Genomic DNA, 1515 nt, shown 5'->3' on the forward strand with positions numbered 1-1515 from the left:
GGCTTCAGTAGTAGACGCATCTACAGGGGCTTCACTAGTGGACTCGTCTATAGGGGCTCCAGTAGTAAGCTCATCTGCAGGGGCTTCAGTAGTAGACTCGTCTACAGGAGATTCAGTCGTAGACCCGTCTACAGGGGCCTCAGTAGTGGACTCATCTATAGGTGCTTCACTAGTAGACTCTCCAACAGGGAATCCAGTAGTAGACACATCTACAGGGGCTTCGGTAGTAGCCTCACCTACAGGGGCTTCAGTAGTGGTACCGCGTACAGGGGCTTCAGTGGTACCCTCACCTACAGGAGATTCAGTAGTGAACTCGTCTACAGGGGCCTCAGTAGTAGACTCTTCCATAGTGGCCTCAGTAGTAGACTCTCCAACAGGGAATCCAGTAGTAGACACATCTACAGGGGCTTCGGTAGTAGCCTCACCTACAGGGGCTTCAGTAGTGGTACCGCGTACAGGGGCTTCAGTGGTACCCTCACCTACAGGAGATTCAGTAGTGAACTCGTCTACAGGGGCCTCAGTAGTAGACTCTTCCATAGTGGCCTCAGTAGTAGACTCTTCCATAGTGGCCTCAGTAGTAGAGTCATCTACAGCGGCCTCAGTAGTAAACTCTTCAGTAGTGGCCTCAGTAGTAGACTCGTCTACAGGGGCTTCAGTAGTGGACTCGTCTACAGGGGCCTCAGTGGTAGACTCGTCTACAGGGGCCTCAGTAGTAGACTCATCTACAGGGGCTTCGGTAGTAGCCTCACCTACAGGAGCTTCACTAGCGGACTCGTCTATAGGGGCGCCAGTAGTAAACTCATTCACAGGGGCTTCAGTAGTAGCCTCACCTATAGGTGCTTCAGTGGTAGCCGCATCTACAGGGGCCCCAGTGGTAGCCGCATCTACGGGGGCCTCAGTGGTAGCCGCATCTACGGGGGCTTCAGTAGTAGATTCTTCTACAGGGGCCTCGGTAGTAGTAGACTCTACAGGCGCCCCCGTCCCCGGCATCTCTGGTGTTTCCGTAGTATCATGGGGAGGGTATGGTGTTGTAGCCGTGAGGACGGAATGGTCGAAGCTGAGCTCAATAGTCGAGTCCTCAACCCGGTAGGTGTCGTCAACGGTATACATCGGGCCGTAGTCGCCAAAAACGCAAAAGCCGCCACATCCCCTCTCAATTTTCGCCGTAGTGGACTGCATACCGCGTTGGACTCCCCTCCACTGGAGGATGAATGGGAGGCCGTGAGCGAGGACCTTAACGCGGTATCCCCGCATGTAACCAGAACGCTTCCTCATGGCGAGGAGAACATCGCCGGACGTTACCCACACAGGATCCCTCTTCTTAGGTTGATCAGCAGAATACCATGTCTTATACTTACCATCAAAGACGACACAATAAAGCCTCTCATCACCAAACTGATGCATCAGATACCAGGCGCCATCGCCACCAGCGGGACCAAAGCAAGGAACAGCCGTCTGACCCCATGGGAGGTAGATGTTAGCCCGGGCCTTGGCCGTCAAAGTGACGTGATGATA

The 1515-nt window shown here is 54.1% G+C and overlaps 1 protein-coding gene across 1 annotated transcript; it reads right to left on the reverse strand.

Moving 5' to 3' along the window:
* Window positions 1-43: 43 nt before the first annotated feature.
* On the reverse strand, window positions 44-1404 carry Pmar_PMAR015684 (protein PIR3 precursor, putative; the record flags this gene model as incomplete). Its single annotated transcript, XM_002781201.1, has 1 exon — window positions 44-1404. A coding segment is annotated over one exon (1361 nt), but the record flags the coding sequence as incomplete, so codon positions are not given.
* Between the last annotated feature and the right edge of the window lie 111 nt (window positions 1405-1515).

This window comes from Perkinsus marinus (assembly GCF_000006405.1).
Source record: "Perkinsus marinus ATCC 50983 genomic scaffold scf_1104296943408, whole genome shotgun sequence".
In the NCBI taxonomy this organism is placed as follows: Eukaryota; Perkinsozoa; order Perkinsida; family Perkinsidae; genus Perkinsus; species Perkinsus marinus.